Below are 18,551 nucleotides of genomic sequence, written 5' to 3'. Positions count from 1 at the left end.
TCGGCCCAAATTAAGCTTGTCACTGGTGCCAACTGCAGTCCCATAAGTTTACAAAATTGGACACCGTGAAGCCATCTTCACCACTTGGAGCAACATTCCCACTAGCCTCCTGGAAACATTAGCATCAAGCATGCTGAAACAAATTTTTGAGGTGATTAACAAGAATGGTGCAGCTACTCATTACTGAGTCCTTTTTTTGAAAATTTTATTTCTATTTTAGTTTTTTTTTTTTTTTTTTTTTTTTGAGATATGGTCTTAAACTTTTGATCAGCTGATGACCAGCCTATTTCAGTTTAATGGTTGTTTGCAAAAAATTGCTTACTCATTTTTTTTTTTTTGTCTCACTCCCATTTCTTCCTTTTGCATTTTGAAGCTCTACTTAGAACCTTTTTAAGATCCAACAGTGCAAAATGTAAATTGTTGGTCTTAAAATTTTGATCAGGAGTGTAGTTTCATAATGGTGTCTGATTATTGACTAGCAATTTTTTTTTTTTTTTTTTTTTTGTCAGTGCAACACACTCATAAAACACAGACTTCTTGATCTGTTGTTGATAAAGCTGGGCACAAAGTATTCAGATAAACAAAATGCATCTCAAATGTAATTGTTTTTTTTTTCCACTCATGTGACAATCAGTTTGCCCTTCAATAAAAGTAGTGCCATTGGATGTCAGTGTGTTGGTGAAGCAGTCCACTCCAGAAGTTGTAACCTACCTAACGTGACCCTTGTGTCAGCCCCGGTTTTATGCCTCAGTCATCAGTGCCGTAAATGCTCTGTCAGGTTGTTATAAAAGCTGGGAAAAAGCTCACAGTGTTAAATTGATTGCATTTGAATCACGGACATAAACTCGAACAGAACCAGCCGAGTCAGTGTTTTATGTGAGCAGTAGACTGCAAGCTTCAGACACAGGAGCAGACAGGCTTTCTGCCCCTCCTGTATCTTTGGATTTCAGGTGAAAAAAGTGATCATGAGATGAGAGTCCAGGGCTGGCAGAACGTGGAAACCGTCCTGGTGGCCGTGCAGGGGTTTAGAGGTGGGTTAGGATGTCAAAGATCAAGAGCTGGATGGGTAATTAGAGGAGAATGGGCTCTCTCATTCAGCAGATTTCATGGTTATAAGGGCCACAATAAACAGTCAGTGACCCAGGCCAAGTGATCCTCTGCTGTTTTTAATTTAATCAGCTGGCAAGTGACTTGAGCCGCTGTTCCTTGGCCCGGTCTCAGTGGATCTTGCATGAAATCTGGAGTGAACAGGTCGTTGGCCAACTGCTGCGGCCTCCAGTTTAATAATTACTGAGGCAAACTGCTGTGTTTCTCAACATCTTGTGTTAACAGATTCACAGCTTAATCCCAAGTCCAGTTGGTCCATACATACTGGACATGTACACAGAATGAACTTAAAGTGACAGTAAGTGGACAGCGCTCAGTCAAGGACATTTGTCACAAAATTTAGTTTTTATGGTTGTAATGCATGCCCGTCTCATACTGCACAATAAAAAGAATTCACTGAAGAAATTAAACAGTACAAACTTAAAATCACTAAGAAAAGATAAACATGTTTCACGCAGTATTATCTTCATAGACCGTGTTCTGCAAAGGCAAGAGGCTCAAAATGAGCCAACTTTGTCAAATAACTACAAAGAAAAGAGAAAAAAAAAAAAAAAAAACACATTTTGGTCACTGAGATCCCTCTATACAGCCTTGTTCACTCTAAAACTCATATCAAGCTCTGGTCAGAGAATGGGGATGCCGTGGCCCCAGTGTTTCCAGAGTCATTGCTCTGTGAAATCATTAGAAATCACAAACACTGATTTGGCTGCTTTACAACATGTCAGTCATATTTGTGACTTGCCTCCCTCTTTAATTATGCATCAAATGTTACATAAAATACTTATTATTGAAATACATTAGAACAGTGCATGTAGAGCTCAGTGTCAGCATTGTTTGTTGACCTGACTGTGTGCGCGCTCCCGCGGCAGGACACCTGTCAGCCGCGGCGGGCAGCAGTTTGGGTTCAGAAATAGAAACATACTGACACACACACACACACACACACACACACACACACACACACAGACGGGGTCGTGTTTCTTACTGAATGATGAACCTCAGGTTGTGATGAATGAAAGCTGCGGCTTCAGCGGAGCTGGAAATCCGTTTGGGACTGCCCGCTCATGTGCAAATGTTTGTTTGTTTTTCTCAGATAATATTAGAACAGAGAAAACCTTATTTTACTTTATTTTTATTTATATCAACAACAGGATAATATACAAACATCCAGGTCAACAATAACAGCACATACAAAACACAGGAGTGCACCTATAGGACAAATATAGCGAGATGATTCATGGAAACAGGTTCTGTAATGTCCCAGCAGCTTGTTGTTACTTGTTTTGCTGTTCAATAGACTGGTAGATTTGAGTCGACAGTTCAGCTCTAGCAGAAAATGTGAAATCTTGATATTGATTCAGACAATTTCTGTTTGTGAATAAAACAACTTTGCACAAGGAATAGTGAATTTAATCAGATATTAAAACTCACTTCCTCTAAGCTTTTCTCTTAAAAAAAAAAAAAAATCTTTATTGAAAGGACATATATACAAATACTTCAGCCATGCGCTCAACATAAGTTAAGTATAACTAAGTAAGTATAAATTAAGATAAATAAAAAAATTCTAATAAACAACAATCTTGGGGAAAAATAGATGTTAATTGTTTATAAGTCTCATATATAGATTTATTTAGCTATACACACACACACACACACACACACACACACACACACACACACACACACACATGCTTTAAATTCAAATTTTAAAAAGCAATGAAATTGGGGGTAACCTTTGAAATTCTGGCTTTATGTATATGAAATTTACCATATAGATATGATAAGTAACATATTACAGTGGGCTATCACACGGTGTGGTAGACTGCTATATGACCTTCACCATATAGAATCAATAAGTTTACCATGTAATCAGTGTTAGATTTATCGTGTCCAAACTAAGTAATGACATTTTTCAGTTTTATTAGTTAAATTAGTTTCAAAGCGTTAAAGATTCAGGCTCATCATTGCAGAGATTACACTTGTGTTCAGCATCTGAAAATGTGGAGAAATATTGATTTATTGGAGATATATATTGATGGGTACTTGTTTGGTTTTTATTCCTATCGCCTCCTGTGTGCTCGTCTGTGCGCGTGACGTTTTGAAGGGATCACGTGACCGGCGGGCCGGGTCGGCTCGGGGCGGAGAGTCACACCGGCTCAGTTAAGATCTCCTGTCCCGCCGCAGACACCACTAGCCGCCAGCCGCTCACCTGTTACCTGTCTCCGGTAACCGAGCAGCTTCATCCCGGGAAAGGTCGCCTCTGCTGCGTGATGGCGCGCGCGTTCCTCCTGTTCGTGCTCGTGCTGCCCGGCGTGTTAGCCGGACTTTACTTCAACGAGAAGCAGCCGTGCTACGTCCGCTCGTCCAAGAACAACGGCTCCGGACTCAAGTGAGTTTTTTCTCTCTCTCGCTCTCCGCTCGGCTGCCTGTGTCTGTAGCAGCGGCTCGCCGTGAGATACAACCCGCAGCTGGGGTTAAGAGCAGAGCACAGCTCGGTAACAAGTGACCCGGCTAGCTTGTTTAGGGTTAGCTAAACAACCCGACGAGCAGCTAAAGGCTCACAGCGTGTGCACTGCTTTATCTCAAACTCCAGGCTGTGAGCGATTTCTAAACACCAAAATGTGCCTTATCAGCTAAACACATGTGGAGCTTAAAGCCAGATGATATTTATCAAGCAGGGAGACTTTAGTGAATTTGCTCAGAAAAACTGGCTCACCGTTGTGTTGAAATAACCGAGTGTAAACTCCAAACCTCTATGAAATTGTGATTCTTTCTCCTAAACCCAGTTTGAGAGTTATGTCTGTGGAGGTGAAACTTCCTTGTCACCAGTGTAAAAACATCACGAGACAATGCCTCACACATTGCGGAAGTAAACAGCGCATGTATCGGCACCCTAACAGTGTGAAGGCACCGGGGTGCTGAGGCCTAATAACACCCAGGGGAGGACCACCAGTGGCATTTAGTGGTTTTGTCTGCCCACCTCTGTCATTTTTGGTGATTGTACTTCAGAGCAGGTGTGTGTGTGTACAGCTTTTACAGTCTGCTGAGAGCCTGAATCCTAATTTTTGGAGAGAAAGTGAAACAGAATCTGGGAAAATAACCTCTTGCAACTTTCTGATCCCACCTGAACCGAAACCAAATGTATGACGTGTCTCAGTGATGATGTAATCCAACTTTTCACTCAAGATTTGTTTAAAAGTAATCTCTACCTCCCTTTTATCAACTCCTGAGAGAGATGAGTGAAGTGTTTTCCCAGGCTTCTCTCACATGTGTGTATGCACTGAAGCTGAATCTGTGATTGTCTCCTCACACAGGACCCAACCTCGTCCTCATGAATATTTGAACATTTCTGATCTGCCCAAGTCCTGGGACTGGAGGAACATCAATGGCACCAACTATGTCAGCACAACCCGCAACCAGCACATTCCTCAGTACTGCGGCTCCTGCTGGGCCCATGGCAGCACCAGCGCAATGGCGGGTATGACTGGTTTAGCTTCCCCATCAGGCATTTCAAAACCTCTCAAATCATTCCTCCCTGCTGTGTTGTTTGTGCATTTTGCTGATCTACAGATCCTCACATGACTAGTCAATCACATGCTGTTATATAAAGAAAGTGGTTTTAACTTCCTCATAAGTGCCCGAGACAGAAAGGACTTTTATACCTCCCTCCCTCCCTCCGTCTCTTTTTTTCTCTCTATATTGTTTGCACTCAATGTCTGAGCTTGCTCTCTTGCCAGATCGCATCAACATAAAGCGGAAAGGAGCGTGGCCATCAGCATATCTCTCCGTCCAGCATGTGATTGACTGCGGTGATGCCGGTAGCTGCCACGGAGGAGACCACTCTGGTGTTTGGGAATACGCCAACAAACATGGAATCCCAGATGAGACCTGCAACAACTATCAGGCTAAAGACCAAAGTGAGTTTCCTTCAGAATAAAGCAATACTTGGTTGTGATCACTTGCATTTTTCAAAGTCAACACCGTAGATATTCTTTCCCCCTCTTGTTAGAGTGCAGACCTTTCAACGAGTGTGGGACCTGCACCACTTTCGGGAAGTGTAACATCGTGAAGAACTACACCCTGTGGAAAGTGGGGGACTTTGGATCCGTTAGCGGGAGGGAGAAGATGATGGCAGAGATCTACGCTGGAGGACCGATCAGGTGCTCAGCCTTTTTTAATAAGGAAAAGGATAATAGGTATCCGATGTCCCTTTCATTCCCACGGTAGAAGAGACTTGGGTTTCAGTTTTAGGGGAGTCTAACCCAGTCCACCACTAGTCTGTAACCATGTGGCATCAAGCGCTGTGTCTCTGCAGGTTTTCATTGCAACTCAACACAACATTATCATTAGTCAGACAGAGGAGGAACTAACAGGCGGCATTTATTTCCTTTAGCTGTGGGATCATGGCAACAGACAAGCTGGACGCGTACACTGGTGGTCTGTACTCTGAATATTCGGAGGATCCTTTCATCAACCACATCGTGTCTGTGGCAGGATGGGGAGTAGAGGATGGTGTTGAATACTGGATTGTGCGCAACTCCTGGGGAGAGCCGTGGGTAAGTCCTTATCAAAGTAAGGTGGCCAGAATAGAAAAGGCTGTCAGGAAGGCTCTGCCCTAGAGGAAGATTTTTGTTCTAGGTTTTGTGCTTCCCTGAACAGTGTGGTTTGCAGGGGATCTCTCCTTCCAGTGCAACACACAATAAAAGTAATTCCTCTGCTTTTGATTGTAAAAATGACAAACGGAAAGAAGTTGAAATTGACATTTAGCTGACACACAACCTACTGTTCATCTCTCTGAGCTTTTCCACTCAGTTTGTGATAAGGAAAAAAAAAAAGATGTTTTCACTTTTTTATTGTGGTATGGATGTTTCTGATATTGAGCTGACCACATTTTATGCATCTGTAATCTAACTGCATAAAATACGTAAACAATGTAATAACACAGTTCAAAGTCAGGATAATTGGCCGGTGATGCAAGAAGTATGGAGAACTTTATGTGGCTTTGTGTAAAACCCTGTAAGTGCAAGAAAGTTGTACTCAGTTCTCGGTTCTGTGTATAAACTCAGTCCCTTCTTCTTCTGCATTTTCTCCTCCCCTCAGGGTGAGAAGGGCTGGCTTAGGATCGTGACCAGCGCCTACAAGGGAGGAAGTGGAAGCAAATACAACTTGGCTCTGGAGGAGGACTGTATGTACGGAGACCCAATTGTGCCTAAGGCCTACCTGTAGAGGAGCCAGGTGCCTCCATCTGGACCAGAGGCTGTCACTTTACACTGTGTAATGGTATGTCTTCTATCTCAGGCAGAAGAATTCTTTTTATAATGGGTGCCCTGCTCCGCAATGTGTACTTTAGAAAAGGGAATAAATACAGAGCTATTGTATTTTAGATTTTGCCATTATTAGCATGTGATCAGGGATTTTCAAATTTAAATGCCAAGGACTTCCCACTGGTTATGCATTAGACTTCAGTCGCACTTACGCGAGGATGTTGTGGACTGTGAATTTCCTCTCATTTACCATGGGAAGTGTGTAGGCTGAAACAGCCTAAAATGTTGAATGTCATATCAGTGAAAGAAGTGATTATTATCATTATTTTCTTTGCCATAGCAAAATTCAACGACTGCATGCCAAACAGCCATAATAGATGCTTTTACTGCTTCATAGGATGGGGATTATTATCTTCTAAAAAAAAAAACAACTGTGTTCTAAGGATGGGTGATACAACACACAGCTTTTCATGCCAGTCTTTTTTTTTCTTTGAAAATTTAAATTATCAGTATATCTATACTGACACTACTCAGCCAAAAAACACTGTTCCTGTCATGTGTCCTGCACTGCTCTGAGAATATTTCTGACAGTATTGTAGAGTCATTGTGTTGACAATGATCTTGCACTCCACCCTTAAATTTGTAGAAAGAAAAAACTGATGTCAGCGTCAGGCATCTGTGCCTGTGTGCCTTCTATGGATGTGCGGATAAGCTGCTTCACTTTGTCACCACATTATGAACAAGCTACACATGTATTTCATAATAACCTGCAAATCAATCAGTGAGTAAAATTTTATTAAACTGTGCTGATGAACATAATTTCACTGTTGATGAGATTTCTTCAGATGAGATGTGCACTGTATTTAAGTAATCTGGCTAACTTGTTAATCCTGCTTTGTGGAGCCCTCCTCTGGAACGCTGTGTTTGAGACAAACACACTACATCATTTCCAGTGGTGTCAACACTTACGTTAGATGATAAATGGGGAAACATCAAAGCTAAGTGGGATAAATGCCTTCACCATCAGCATCTGACATGTAACTGGTAAACCTGTCTGCAGCTTAATGAGAAATGTAAAAACATTGGAACAGCTTATAGAGATGTTGGGGCTGCGGAGTTGATTTCTTTTTACAGAACATGTCCTCTGAGAGCTTCTCAATATTTGCTATGGTTGTTGGCCTCCCAAACATACTAGGAAGTTGACAGATGAAATGGAAACCCAGTCTCATTGCCCTCCTCTATTTAGCCGCTGTAGTTAGAGACTAACTGCATCTGAACTTGTTTACAAGGAGCTTAATATATACCTCCAACATACTTATAGTGTGCACTCATGCCCTTCTATCAGATGTGTAAACATCAAGCTGGTTGGCACAGAGCTGCAGTCTTTTTCAAATTATGTCCAGCATTTAGAAATACCAACTGGCCTGGATTTCTATTTCAGCACCTCTGTGTGATCATATTTAATCTCAGTTTATCTCTCTGAGAAGGGCAACCAGTTCAATGTATGAAGTCCTTTAGGCATGTCCATCGTAAGACCATTAAACATTAAGTATCTTAATGTTTACATAAAATTCAAGAGCTGCAACTCAGTGTGTTTTGCTTTATTTTAAAACAGCCTGAACCAACATATAAAATATAGAAAACTCAAATATACACTTGAAACAAAAAACATGTAGCTGCATTTTAAGAGGCTTTACCTTCAACAAGTCCTTTTCAATACCTTAGTATCACGCCAATCCTGTCATCTGAGTTTGTGCAGCCTCACTACAAATAAATTTAAATTCACTGTGTGAAAAGGGACAGTCTGTCATCTGTTCCCAGGTCCAGCACGAGGTAAAGAATTGGCTCATGACGAGTACCCGGGCTTCTGTCTCTACCAAATCCTCCTGGGACAATCTGAAGCAACCAAGTCCCCAGTGTCCTCTCCACCTCAGTTAATCATGATGAAGTTTGACTTGCAATGAGCTGGAAAAGTGAAATCATAGGGAGAGAAGGATACTTAGAGGTCCTATTTCTATATTTAAACAGATTTAGGAAACATTTATACAAATTGTATTTTTTTTCTCTAACCCATTTTAATTCATAAAACAAAGAACCCACTTATTCTTGTGTATTTGCACATCTCTAATAAAGAAATAACATGTAGGTCAAACCCTGATTGGAAATACAAAATTAAAACGAACAATAAAAGCGCTGGAATCCCAGTTTGCTAACTGGGATTTGTTTGGAAAATAGGGAAAACACATCAGCCAATTTGATGGTGAGCATCTCCGCCTTAGTAACCCCACCCTAAATTATACATGACAGTCAACTGTATGTTAATAAAGCCCTCTGAATAGGTTATGGAACAGAACTCATTAGGATACGTATGTCACAGCTGCACGTTTTCCCTCTGTAATAAGTTCTTTGCTTGAATTTTCAAAGCAACATTACAGCCTTCAAAATAAAATGACTGCTCACCTTCTTTCTATATGTATTTTAATCTGTACTGGAAATTTTATTCTGGGTAGAAACATGGTTGTTAGTGCATTTAGCTTGACTCTTGACATAAAAATGAAACTTACCTATGAACTCAGCAACAGGATCGTGTTCTCCCTCGGTGCGGATTGTGCCTGCAATGCTATCGTTCTCCAGGATGGGCAGGAAGAGCTGTACAAAATCTGACGTGTAGGGAGGGGCAATCACATCCAGCACCTTCCAGAGACACATCACACAGTAAAGGCAGAAAGCATGTGAATTTGATAAATACCACCAGCACACTATAAATGAGTCAAAAATAGATTTGCTGAGGTTTATCTGAAATCTAAAACAGTCTTCCCTTTTCAAATGTTTGTGATCGAGGTCTGAGATCATTCTTTTTTCCCTGAATTTTGTTATTTATTAAGTAGCCTATATTACCACAGGACAAGGGCATGAGCAGCTGTTACCTCAGTGACAAAGTATCGAATAAGTGAAATGTCCGTGTTGAGTTTCTCCAAACACTTGCGGATGTAACTAACAACAGGAAGGACGTAGCCACGACTCAGCAGATGAACCATTCGGTCCAGCAGGGTCTTCTTCAGCTCCAGCTGGGGGGGGGGACACAACGGACACAGTCTAGTTACAGCTCAAGTGTTGTGAGCTATCTATTCCCAGTGAAAAGGGGAGCAACAAGTATTAGTTTCACAAATCCACACACACACCTGCTCCATGACGTCTAGCTGCGAGTGCTCTGTCTCAAAAAGCTTGATGAGCAGCTGGAGAACTTGTGGGTGCAGCAGCTGGTGACACGTGCATATCTGCAGTGGAGAAGAAGGTAGTGTTCAAATTTAAATGTGTTCTTTCTATCAAATGAGTATATATTTGATAAATCCAGTGGTAACCACCGACCTCGTCCAGCAGTGCTAAGTGGACTGGAGTGTGGTCTGTTTGGAGCTGGAAGTACCGAGGCTCAGACACCGTCCAATCTACCCACTTCAAAACACCCATAGCAACAACCGGGAACCTGAGCAGAGAAACACTCATGCTGTTGAGTAAGATCTGACTGTGTAGCATCGGTTCTCAAACTTTCAACGACAATACCAAGGGTGATTATGCAGGGGATGGGGAGGAGAAACTGGGTCAACTGTGGGTACAAAATATTTCAGCACACAAAGTTGCCCTCAATTCACTCCCTGTCAGATGTGAAATTATCACTCTGACCGTGTTGGATCGAACTGTCCAAGACCACAACTTATTTTACATGTAATGCATGTGAATGCTGTTGTCACTTAATCAAAATGATTTACTACTGGTTTAACACTCCAGTAGAGTGTGAGATTCTACCCCAGTCATCTGTAAATGAGTGCTTTTTGGGACTGAGCTGTATTATTAGTTTTATATGAAACTAGATCCTATAAAACAAATTTGAGAAGATTGGAATTAGCCTATTATTGGCCCTACAGGAAATATTATGGGTCACCAATCCAATAGGCTTCTTTCTCTAGGGGTCATGAATATGCGCAGTGGCCATGAGAAGATTAAAATAAAAAGGTATTTACATTGTTGCATTCACAGCCAGTATCTGTGGAGGCAGTCAAGGGAAATCTGTAATATCACTGACCTGTTGTTTTGGGTATACAATGAATTAATAATCTCCTTTAACACTACCTTCCCTTGTGTAGCGAGCTTTGTGGAAAATGAGACATTGAAGATCTCACCGGATGCACTGGTACAGAGTACTGAGCTCAGCCACCAGCTCTGTGGCCCCTTTGTTCTCGTTGCAGCACAGGTTGTGCACAGTCTCTATGGCCTTGGACGTGGACTTCAGCTCATCTTTGTTGATGTTAACTCGCTTGTTCTGGGAATTAATGGAAACAGAGGTGCAACGTGTCAGAGGCAGTGTTGCAGAAACTACTCTCAAACTCCACTCACAACTATACAATGAATACAATGGAATTATAGCCTGCTTACTCGTTCTTTAAAACCAAGAGTAAACATAGCCAACGTTTTTCAAATGACACTGTGAAAAAGGAATGAAACCTGAGTCTGGAGTGGCATGTGTAAAGAGCTACACCTGTGCAGAGTGAGTCAAATGTGAGAGACGTGGTGGCCACACAGTCTCTTGGGTATACGAGAGAATACATCTCAAAGGAAATGCAGAAAGTAGTTGAACCAGGTGCCAAGAAGGAAACAAACAACTATTCAAAGTATCAAGGAAATACTTAGCCTATAAATACATGCCTTAACCAGCTGACTAACAGAGGATGAATACTGAAAAACTGACAGTGGAGTTTTGTTCGACTACCTGCCAACACTGCAAACAAGGAAGCACCAGCTAAATCAGATGTAGTTACCAGTGTACACACACACACAGTCATCATCTACACTGCAAATTTGAATGCATGCCTGCTCTCCATACCTTTTTCCATGTCTCAACCACGCTGGCAGCATAGGCCAAGATGTGAATATATTTGTGTTTGTGGTCCTGGTTGATCTTTGAGCCTGGCTTGAACAGCGACTGCATGAACAAGTCCAAAAAGGCAGGCACTCGGATCTGAAGGGTGAAAAAACAAACAAATAAAAATAAATAATGTACTGATTAACGCATGATTAGTGTAAACATGGTCCATGGTGGTCCGTTCTCACCAGCTCCACGGGTGGTGGGTCCATGCTGCTGAACATCTTGAAGAGAACCGTGATATCGGCAGGATTGAGAGCTCCTTTGGACAACATGGCGCCCAGGGCTTGGCAGGCTCGAGGGTAGGCTGCTGCTGTACCCAACGCAAGTGTTATCTGGCTGGCATCGTGACCTCTGAAATATGACACAGATCCATAGAGTTAGTAACAACACATCATGGAAGTGTGCGTCTCTGCTGAAAATTCTTATACACGTGCCACCCAGGAGAACTGCAGTACAGGTCGATCCCATGGAGGAGGCGACTCACAGTCAGCCTCATAGACAGGAGTGGCCTGGTGCAACTAGTGAGCGGGTTCATTATCAATTCATACTTTTCACATTAATCATTCTGCTTCTAAAGTTTTGCAATTAATAATAAATGTCTATCACAAGTTTCCAGAGCTCTAAGTGGCACTTTAAAATTGCTTACTTTTTTTTTTTTTTTGCTCATGGATATCGTTATTGTTTCTTTTTGTTTTTGTACTGTTGTTGCTTTGTCTCGCATCTGTAGTATGAACCTTGAGGTGTATTTGTATTTTGTATTTTTTATTTTATTGTCTTTTGTCCATTTTTGTTTTGTTTTGTATGTGCACTGTAAAAATGTATAAAAGTAGCAGGATGAATGACATAATTAATGAAAGCAATAATTGATGATGTGAAAACCTGCAAAAAAATAGAAAATAAATAAATAAATAAATTGCTTACTTAGTCTAACCAGTAGCAAAAAAAACCCCAGCATACTCATTTATAATGATATGAAGTGGAGAAAAGCAAAGAAACCAGAGCATTTGTGAGGTTGAAATCGGTGATAAATAACAATCAGTCCTTCAATTATCAAAATTTTAATCAATTACTTTTGTGTCGAATGACTAATTGATGAATCAACTAATCCTTTCAGCTCCACAGCGTCGCACCAGACCATGAACAGACCTGCAGTGTACAAACAAGTGTACTTCCCACATCATCACTTCTCTATGAGAAGTTACTAGGGCTGAACAATTAACTGAAATATTATTAAAATCACAATATGAGCAAGTGCAATATGCAAATCGCAGGAGCCTCAATTTTCTGATAAAGGGGAAATGTTTCATATCATACTGTTATGAATGAAGCATTGCGGTGCTCCAGCCTACAAATCAGATTCACCAGATGTATGCTAACATGCTTGTTTGGGTTAGACTCCAGCATCTTTTTTAAGTGAAAATGAAATGTAAAATTACCATTCCAACTAAAACTGTGACTCCTATCACAATCGTAATATTTGTCAAAATAATGGCAGTATGACTTTGTTTTGCATTTTGTTCAGCCAGAGTAGTTACCTTATCATGTTATTAAACACACAGTAGGTGACAAGATGACCCAGTCATTGCTCTATGAGCTGAGAGGAAGTTGATTTCAAGAAGGTTTTTAGAAAGAGAAAGTTTCACTCAGCAACAAATAATATTAGGTATGTCTGACTTCTGTTCTGACTTCACTTGTCAGGGTGGGTTTATGTCACACTTGCATGACAGAAAAAAGGCAAGGAGGTGTGGGCATGTGACATGGACTGAGCACTGAACTTTAGCAGCAGGTTTTGTCATTTTGTGGGGTAAAAAGGGTTTTAGTGAATAAAAGACTTTCATTTAACTGAGCACACAATTGATGCATGACATTGTGGTGGAGCTGTGCTAACAGAGGAGGAGAGGCGACGGTACCTTTGATGTGCTGACTTCTGCACCTCCTGGCCGATCCTGCGCATGGCCGACCCGCCCTGCTCCTCCTGGGCCAGGATGGACATCATGGCCTGGGCGAACAGGTAGGTGTGCTCCCCGTGACACACCATCTTCTGCAGCACACACAGGGGAATAATTCAGCAAACTACATCACGTGCAGGACACGGAGAGCAAGCAATCTTATATGCGAGCCATCTTTTATGTATTCTCTGCATGTTAAAAATTTCATAAAACATATTTCATAAAACAGCTGAGTAAGCCTCACAGCAAATTCTGGCAAATTCTTCTCGAGGTTCTCCTCTCCTCCGTCTAGCAGTGTGGCCAGAGACGTCCTCAGCACCCTGGAGAAAACCTCCAGCTGCTGACACGCTGTAGATACACTGGTGATCTCCCCCTGGTACCCTGCATCTGAAATGAGCTACACACACACAGAACAGATTACAACATGACAATACAAACAAACTAGGGCTAAACAATCTGGTTAAAAAAAAAATATACAGAGATTCATTTTACAGATGCTGTGATTGTGATATGAGTCACGATTTCACTAGGAATGATCATTTTTGCATTAGAAATTTTACCTTTATGGAAAATTATTAACTGTTCAAGCCTAATACAAAGTCCTCGCAAAGATTAGTTTTCATCTTTTCAGTCTTCACAACATAAAAAATGAACTGCCACAACACAAAGTACTGCTCCAATACCCAATTTCTTGCAGTGTATGTGACGTCCTGATTCCAGCCAAGCCAGAGCACAATGTTCCTTTTACAAAAAACATGTTGTGCATAATGTTTTTTTCTATTTGGTTTATCATACCTTTACAGTGAAGTTGAGCATCAGGCAGTCAGGGTGAGCCTCAGCCAGCTTGTAGAAGAGATCTCTCCATGTAGTGTGGGCTATCATTTGTTCCAGCCAGGCCGGAGTCTAAACAAAACAGAGGAGAATAGATAATATGACTTACAGAGCACTTTTCAGACACAGATGCAACTCAACGTGCTTCACATCAAAAATAAAGAAGAGCAGATAAAAACAAGACACGAGGGTGACAAAAACTAGAGAAACAACTGAAACATTACCAGTGAGCACAATGGACCAATAAGAGGTTAAAAGTCAATAACGATAAGAAAAGTGTTAGCTAAAGGCGAATTTAAATCCATTTATTCTCAACTGTTTTTTAAAAATGTCAACTTGCATCATTTCCCAATTCCACAGAAAATCTCATCCTGTGGATTTCATGATGAATGGATGGAAGTTCGTTCACAACACACAGACTTCACCTTGGTGAACGGTGGTACAGAATGGATCAAGCTTGACAACCAAACCTGAAGAGTGAGGCGCTCATTTTGAGGTTTCCTGTGGTGTGGTAAAAATTACCCCTCAATGTTATTTCTGAGATCTCACCTCTCCTTCAACAGTAAAGATGGAGTCTGCTTTCTGGGGGTCAAAGTGCTTTATCAAAAGACTCTTCAGGTGATTTTCCACACGCTCCTGGACCTGAGCGGGCTCTACGCCTGTAATACAAACCAAGGACTTATAAATGCCACCAACAAGGGACAAAACTAACATTGAATGTATCTGAACGACACAAACATGGATCTTGCTTTAAAAGTCAGAGTTCTGTAGTGTGGTGCTTACCCATTTGGATAAGCCACTCTGCCAGGAGGTTTACAGTTTGGGCCACGGCAGAGTAGTTTTCAGAGAGGAGCTGGATCACATGCTCTGGAGAGCCACCAGCTTGGAAATACCTGTGATAAAAAAATAAAAAAAAAACAGCTTCTATCATCCACCTCACAATCTTCATGTTAAAAGTGTCATCTCTAAATAGGCTGATGTCATTTAGTCCTCTTATCTGGCTCAAGAGTGCAACAAGCCCCCAATTACTCCTTATTCTCAACCAAAAAAATGTGTTTGAACAAAATGATGAGCTTGAAGGACCAAATGACATCAACCCAGTGTGTCGACACGCTTCACACACACGACAAGGAGGTGCCGTACGTTTTGAGGGTGTTGAAGACAGCAGGTTCCATAATGTAATCCCTACTGGAGAATTTCTGTAGGCAGTCTTCCTGGACTTTTCCATCACTTTCTGCGTCACCATAACCGTCCTCCTGAAACACAGAGTTTCCAGAGTGTTGGACACAGGCAACAAACAGTGAGTGGAGGGTCACATTTCAATCACTGTGCTGGAGTGTAAACAACTCAGAAAACCTAATATTACATTCTTCTCTATTTAGTTTTCCTATCTAAGATTTTGCATCACATATACTTGATCTGCACTGTGCGCTTTCTCCCAAAATAACATGCTGGGCACCACTTCCCTGATTGAATAAAAGCCTGCAGCCCATTAATGATTGAGAGGCTCTTCATATCATATCCAGTTCTCCTTCCAGTCTTGCATTTCTTCAAATCTTCAAAGACTGTCAGACAACGTCTTTATGAATCAACCTACCACAACATACTGAGGCTGGCCTACAACAGTGTCTAAACCAGGGGTGTCAAACTCATGCCATGGAGGGCCGAGAGGCTGCAGGTTTTCATTCCAACCAACAACTCCTCCAGGTGATTTCACTGATCACCCTACCTCCAAACAGAGAGGCGGGACTAATCAGTGCAATCACCTGGTGGAGTTGTTGGTTGGAATGAAAACCTGCAGCCTCTCGGCCCTCCATGGCACGAGTTTGACACCCCTGGTCTAAACCTAACCATGTTCTGTACAGTAACCATGTGCAGCTGCCATCAAACCATACAGGGTCGGACTGAAACAACCCTGTGTATCAGTGAAGCCTAAAGTTAAATGAGGAGTGTAATCCCAAATCAAATGTACACTGAAGCACCTTAATATCTGCACTAAGTAATATCCTCAGTGTTTGTAATGTTATCTAAATGTCTGCATTCATTTTGTTTCTTTTCCTAAGTTCTTTCTTGTTACATGTTGTCACAAATGGTGCTGCAGTTGATGCACGAAATTGTTTAGTCCCGGCTGACAATAAGGTATAAATAAATCATTCAAATCAATCAATCAATCAACCCCATGGGCGTTCAGTTTTGAGTCTACTGACTTGTCGTGATTCAAACAAACTTTATTGCTGTTTGCAGACAGTGTGCAGATGTCGGTACGGGAGCAACATTAGATAACTTGTGCCAGTGCTACAAGGCTTCAGGATGTGCTTTAAACCGTAAGCACAAGAAAGATAACAGTGGTGGCACACAAATGAGAGCAACCTAACTAATAAAATAAACAAGGCGGCAGAGTAACGGTGTTGCCTCAGTGTAATACAGCATCAGAGACTTCCTCCAAGCCTCCAAGCGATATGTTGCTAACTTAGCTAGCATAATAACCAGCAGCTTGAGCTCCGAGCTAAGCTGCTGCGTAGCTCCTCCACATTACACACTCCACACACACAGCAGAGCCAGGGCTAAACGCGGTGGACAACCCCGTGTCATGATATTACAGCAGCACCATCTCTACAGCAGCACAATCTCCATGACAGCGGGTGGTCGTCCCAGCCAGCACCTGGGCTGCTGCTAGCGGGACCCGGTACCTCCTGACCCCCCGGGGTAACGTCTGTCCACAGCAGCAACAAGTCGGGAGCTCACCATGTTACTCTCCGTCCCGTCCCAGTCTCCTGCAGCGCCATAGTACTCCTCGTCCATGGTGACGGGAAGGTCACAGGCCAGCTACACCAACCGAGCCGTGTGTTTTTTTTTTGTGACTCCTGCCGTCGCTGAGCGGGTTGACTAAAAGATGCTCCTAGTAGTGTGTTAGCCTGTTAGCATGCTAGGCTAGCTAACAACAGGAAAATGGCGAGACGTTAGTGCGGCGAGTCACAATCACAGGCCACGCCCACCGGAGCCACAAACACACACACACACACACACACACACACACACACACACACACACACACACACACACACACAGTCGTGTTTCCATCACTTCAGAGGACATTACAGTGACTTACATTCATTTCCTGGAGATTTATCCTAACCTTAACCCTAACCACTACCTGCCTAACCCTAACCCTAGTTATCTTAGCTTTAAATCAAGTCTTCACCCTAAAATTAATGATTTTCACTTATGGGGACATGCTTTTTGTCAAGGGAGGCGAGTGACTGTTAATACTTCTGTTTAAATCGTTCATATTTCTATCTTTTTATAATCCTTGTTTATAGTGTTTATATTGCTTATTGCTATTTATCATGTGTATACTGTATATTTCTTCTAAATTTGCACATTGACCTACCTCTATGCACATTTTATACACCCATGCACACGTTTTTTTCTGTTTTCTTTGTTGCACATTGCTTTTTGCACACTAGGTTGTACTTAGGTTATTCTTAGGTTAGGTTATTCTGTTGTACTCAGATCTTATTCTGTTGTACTTAGATCTTATTCTTTATTTTTATTTTTTTTATTTACTTAATCTGTAATCTGTGGATACTGCTGAAAAAATATGAATTTCCTGCGGGATGAATAAAATATCTATCTATCTATCTATCTATCTATCTATCTATCTATCTGTGATTGTGTGAACAGATTTATGTCCCTACAACATTAGCAATACCTAGTACACACACACACACACACACACACACACACACACACACACACACACACACACACACACACACACACACACACACACACACACACAGACACCTGGGAGGTACCTACATCAAATTTCAACTTCATTTGTAAAAATATTTAAGTACGGGATAAATCGAAGAAGCTACTATTTCTGAAATCCTGTACACATGATGGAAAATCTGGGCCGTTATAGGCTGTTGTTATGGCTGCTGCCCTGTTGTAAGACTATAACTCACATGAAACTTATCTTGCCAGGAAAGGAAGCAAAAGAAAGCTTGGTGACCTTATGATGTCAAACCACTAAAGTTTTGCTGTTGCTATGGAAAGTTAGCTGTAACCATGCGATCCCAGGAGCAGCAGAGCCAGCCCACTGTGGCACCTGCTGAATGCAAGTAAAATGTACTGAATGCAACTGTAGCCAAATACATCAGTATACCTATAACACCTGATATTAACAAAACCGTGTGTCGAGAATGCCCTCCCAGGCAAGAGTCTACTGAGGAGGGGTAGAAGGAAACTAACTCACATCAGATTGCAAGTCAGTGCTGCACTTGTGGAGGACAGCTCAGATTTATGATCAGAGATTGTCTTTTGGTTTCAGAGTTTGTTCGTAATCAGTACAAATCTCAGAGCAGTGGGGCAAATGTTTTTGAACAGCACTAAGTCACTCAGCACAAGTCTCTGAAAGTCACATTACTCACTGTTGGTTCATTTCTTCAGTATGGTTTTGTATGATTTGTTTTG

The 18,551-nt window shown here is 41.7% G+C and overlaps 2 protein-coding genes across 4 annotated transcripts; one reads left to right on the top strand and one right to left on the bottom strand.

The window, feature by feature from the left end:
• Positions 1-3,255: 3,255 nt before the first annotated feature.
• Positions 3,256-7,022, top strand: ctsz (cathepsin Z). The gene is made up of 6 exons (XM_030050934.1): positions 3,256-3,496; positions 4,422-4,585; positions 4,845-5,024; positions 5,117-5,267; positions 5,501-5,663; positions 6,208-7,022. Exons 1-6 carry the CDS (start codon positions 3,378-3,380, stop codon positions 6,331-6,333), a joined length of 903 nt encoding a protein of 300 aa, XP_029906794.1. The 5' UTR covers positions 3,256-3,377; the 3' UTR covers positions 6,334-7,022.
• Positions 7,023-7,957: 935 nt separating this feature from the next.
• On the bottom strand, positions 7,958-17,034 carry nelfcd (negative elongation factor complex member C/D). 3 transcript variants are annotated; one of them, XM_030050882.1, is made up of 15 exons: positions 16,818-17,034; positions 15,216-15,328; positions 14,856-14,965; positions 14,622-14,731; positions 14,037-14,144; positions 13,486-13,638; positions 13,203-13,333; positions 11,478-11,643; positions 11,251-11,385; positions 10,550-10,689; positions 9,741-9,855; positions 9,554-9,649; positions 9,299-9,439; positions 8,936-9,065; positions 7,958-8,336 (listed from the first exon to the last, which is right to left on the bottom strand). In XM_030050882.1, exons 1-15 carry the CDS (start codon positions 16,872-16,874, stop codon positions 8,302-8,304), a joined length of 1,740 nt encoding a protein of 579 aa, XP_029906742.1. In that variant the 5' UTR covers positions 16,875-17,034; the 3' UTR covers positions 7,958-8,301. The 3 variants fall into 3 exon arrangements, with proteins under 3 accessions (XP_029906742.1, XP_029906744.1, XP_029906743.1); XM_030050884.1 differs by lacking the exon at positions 16,818-17,034 and adding an exon at positions 15,670-15,802; XM_030050883.1 differs by lacking the exon at positions 16,818-17,034 and adding an exon at positions 15,539-15,670.
• Positions 17,035-18,551: the final 1,517 nt, after the last annotated feature.

The sequence above is a fragment of the Myripristis murdjan genome, chromosome 5, assembly GCF_902150065.1.
Source record: "Myripristis murdjan chromosome 5, fMyrMur1.1, whole genome shotgun sequence".
NCBI classification, from domain to species: domain Eukaryota; kingdom Metazoa; phylum Chordata; class Actinopteri; order Holocentriformes; family Holocentridae; genus Myripristis; species Myripristis murdjan.
Note: the sequence above shows the minus strand (reverse complement) of the source record. Positions and strands in the feature narration are given on the sequence as shown.

Bases quoted from the DNA above. Each gene is read 5' to 3' on its own strand.
- nelfcd (XM_030050882.1), bottom strand. From the start codon at position 16,874: ATGGACGAGGAGTACTATGGCGCTGCAGGAGACTGGGACGGGACGGAG. The intron at 13,639-14,036 runs GTATGATAAACC...GTGTGTGTGTAG, and splicing joins TGCTCAACTTCACTGTAAAG to CTCATTTCAGATGCAGGGTA. The intron at 11,386-11,477 runs GTGAGAACGGAC...TTCACCCTTCAG, and splicing joins ACCCACCACCCGTGGAGCTG to ATCCGAGTGCCTGCCTTTTT.
- ctsz (XM_030050934.1), top strand. From the start codon at position 3,378: ATGGCGCGCGCGTTCCTCCTGTTCGTGCTCGTGCTGCCCGGCGTGTTA. The intron at 5,025-5,116 runs GTGAGTTTCCTT...CCCTCTTGTTAG, and splicing joins CTATCAGGCTAAAGACCAAA to AGTGCAGACCTTTCAACGAG. The intron at 5,268-5,500 runs GTGCTCAGCCTT...TATTTCCTTTAG, and splicing joins TACGCTGGAGGACCGATCAG to CTGTGGGATCATGGCAACAG.